Source organism: Chelonoidis abingdonii, unplaced genomic scaffold, assembly GCF_003597395.2.
Source record: "Chelonoidis abingdonii isolate Lonesome George unplaced genomic scaffold, CheloAbing_2.0 scaffold1997, whole genome shotgun sequence".
Classification (NCBI taxonomy): Eukaryota; Metazoa; Chordata; order Testudines; family Testudinidae; genus Chelonoidis; species Chelonoidis abingdonii.
Window position 1 is genome coordinate 1 of NW_027426258.1, and position 1,849 is coordinate 1,849.

At 63.0% G+C, this 1,849-nt stretch overlaps 1 protein-coding gene across 1 annotated transcript; it reads left to right on the forward strand.

Moving 5' to 3' along the window:
* Positions 1-141: 141 nt before the first annotated feature.
* LOC116814752 (retroviral integration site protein Fli-1 homolog) lies at positions 142-1,830 on the forward strand. The gene is made up of 2 exons (XM_032762575.2): positions 142-276; positions 670-1,830. The coding sequence occupies exon 2, from the start codon at positions 771-773 to the stop codon at positions 1,182-1,184; it is 414 nt and encodes a 137-aa protein (XP_032618466.2). The 5' UTR covers positions 142-276; positions 670-770; the 3' UTR covers positions 1,185-1,830.
* Positions 1,831-1,849: the final 19 nt, after the last annotated feature.

Genomic DNA, 1,849 nt, shown 5'->3' on the forward strand with positions numbered 1-1,849 from the left:
GTCTGACTGGATTTAGGACAATTGAGGATTTGGCGTGAAGTCCATTTGGGAATGATGGTCATGAGGACCTGAGGGGGGGGGTCAGAAGGTTAGATTAGGGGCTGTGAGTCAGGACTCCTGGGTTCCATGGTGGAGGTTGGGTGGAATGGGTCCCAGCGGGGAGCAAGGGGGGTGTCTCTGACGCCCCCCTAAAACTAACCCCCCCCCAACTCCCTTTTTAACCCCCAGATCCATACCAGGTCTTGGGACCCACCAGCAGCCGCTTGGCAAACCCAGGTGGGTCTGGGCACCTTTTACAGCTTGGGATGGGCGGGCTGAGGTTCTAGGTAATGGCTAGAGACATGGGGGGCTGGGAGCCAAGACTCCTGGGTTCTGTCCCTGGCTCTAGCAGGGGAGTGGGAGCTAGGGGTTAGAGCAGCAGGGGGCTGGGGGAAGGAAGAGGGGCGGGAGTTAGGACTCCTACGTTCTGGCCCTGGCTCTGGGAGGGGAGTGGGATCTAGTGGGTTAGAGACCTTGGCCCTCCTTCCTGGGGCAAAGCAGAGCCCCTCCGTTACCAAACCAGTGCAACCAGCAGACCCTACAATAACCAGCCAGAAAAGACCCTACGATAACAAACCAGGGGGCAAAGCAGAGCCCCGCCGGTAACAAACCCGTCTCCCCGCCCGGCAGGCAGTGGCCAGATCCAGCTGTGGCAGTTCCTGCTGGAGCTGCTGTCGGACAGCAGCAACGCCGGGTGCATCACGTGGGAGGGCACCAACGGGGAGTTCAAGATGACGGACCCGGACGAGGTCGCACGGCGCTGGGGCGAGCGCAAGAGCAAACCCAACATGAACTACGACAAGCTGAGCCGAGCCCTGCGCTATTATTACGACAAGAGCATCATGACCAAGGTGCACGGGAAACGTTACGCCTACAAGTTCGACTTCCAGGGCATCAGCCAGGCCCAGCAGAACCACCCGGGCGAGGGGCCTCTCTACAAGTACCACCCGGCCGACCTGTCCTACCTGCCTTCCTACCACCAGCAGAAGGTGGGCTTCGGCCTCAGCCACGCAGCCCAGCTGCCTGTCTCCACTGCTGGCTTCTTCGGGGCCCCCTCGCCCTACTGGAACGCTGGCTCCGGGAACCTCTACCAGAGCTCGCCCGTGCCCCGGCCCGCTGCCGGCCACCTGAACTCCTTCTACTAGCCACGGGGGGCACCCGGCCTGCTGGCAGCCCCCTGAACTCCTTCTACTAGCCACGGGGGGCCCCCAGCCTGCTGGCGGCCACCTGAACTCCTTCTGCCACCCACGAGGGGCGCCCGGCCTGCTGGCAGACAACTGAACTCCTTCTACTAGCCACGGGGGGCCCCCAGCCTGCTGGTGGCCACCTGAACTCCTTCAACTAGCCACAGGGGGCACCCAACCTGTTGGCGGCCCCTTGAACTCCTTCTACCAACCACGGGGGGCGCCCGGCCTGCTGGCGGACACCTGAACTCCTTCTACTAGCCACAGGGAGCACCCAGCCTGCTGGTGGCCACCTGAACTCCTTCTACTAGCCATGAGGGGTGCCCAGCCTGCTGGCGGCCCCCTGAACTCCTTCTACTAGCCATGGGGGGTGTCCAGCCTGCTGGCGGCCCCCTGAACTCCTTCTACTAGCTACGGGGGGCCCCCGGCCTGCTGGCGGCCATCTGAACTCCTTCTACTAGCCCTGGGGGGCGCTTGACCCACTGCTGATCATCTAAACTCTTTCTGCTAGCCATGGCAGGCACTTGGCCTGCTGCTGGTCACCTGAACCCCTTCTGCTAGCCACAGGGGGTGCTTGGCCCGCTGCTGGTCACCTGAACCCCTTCTGCTAGCCACAGGGGTGCTTG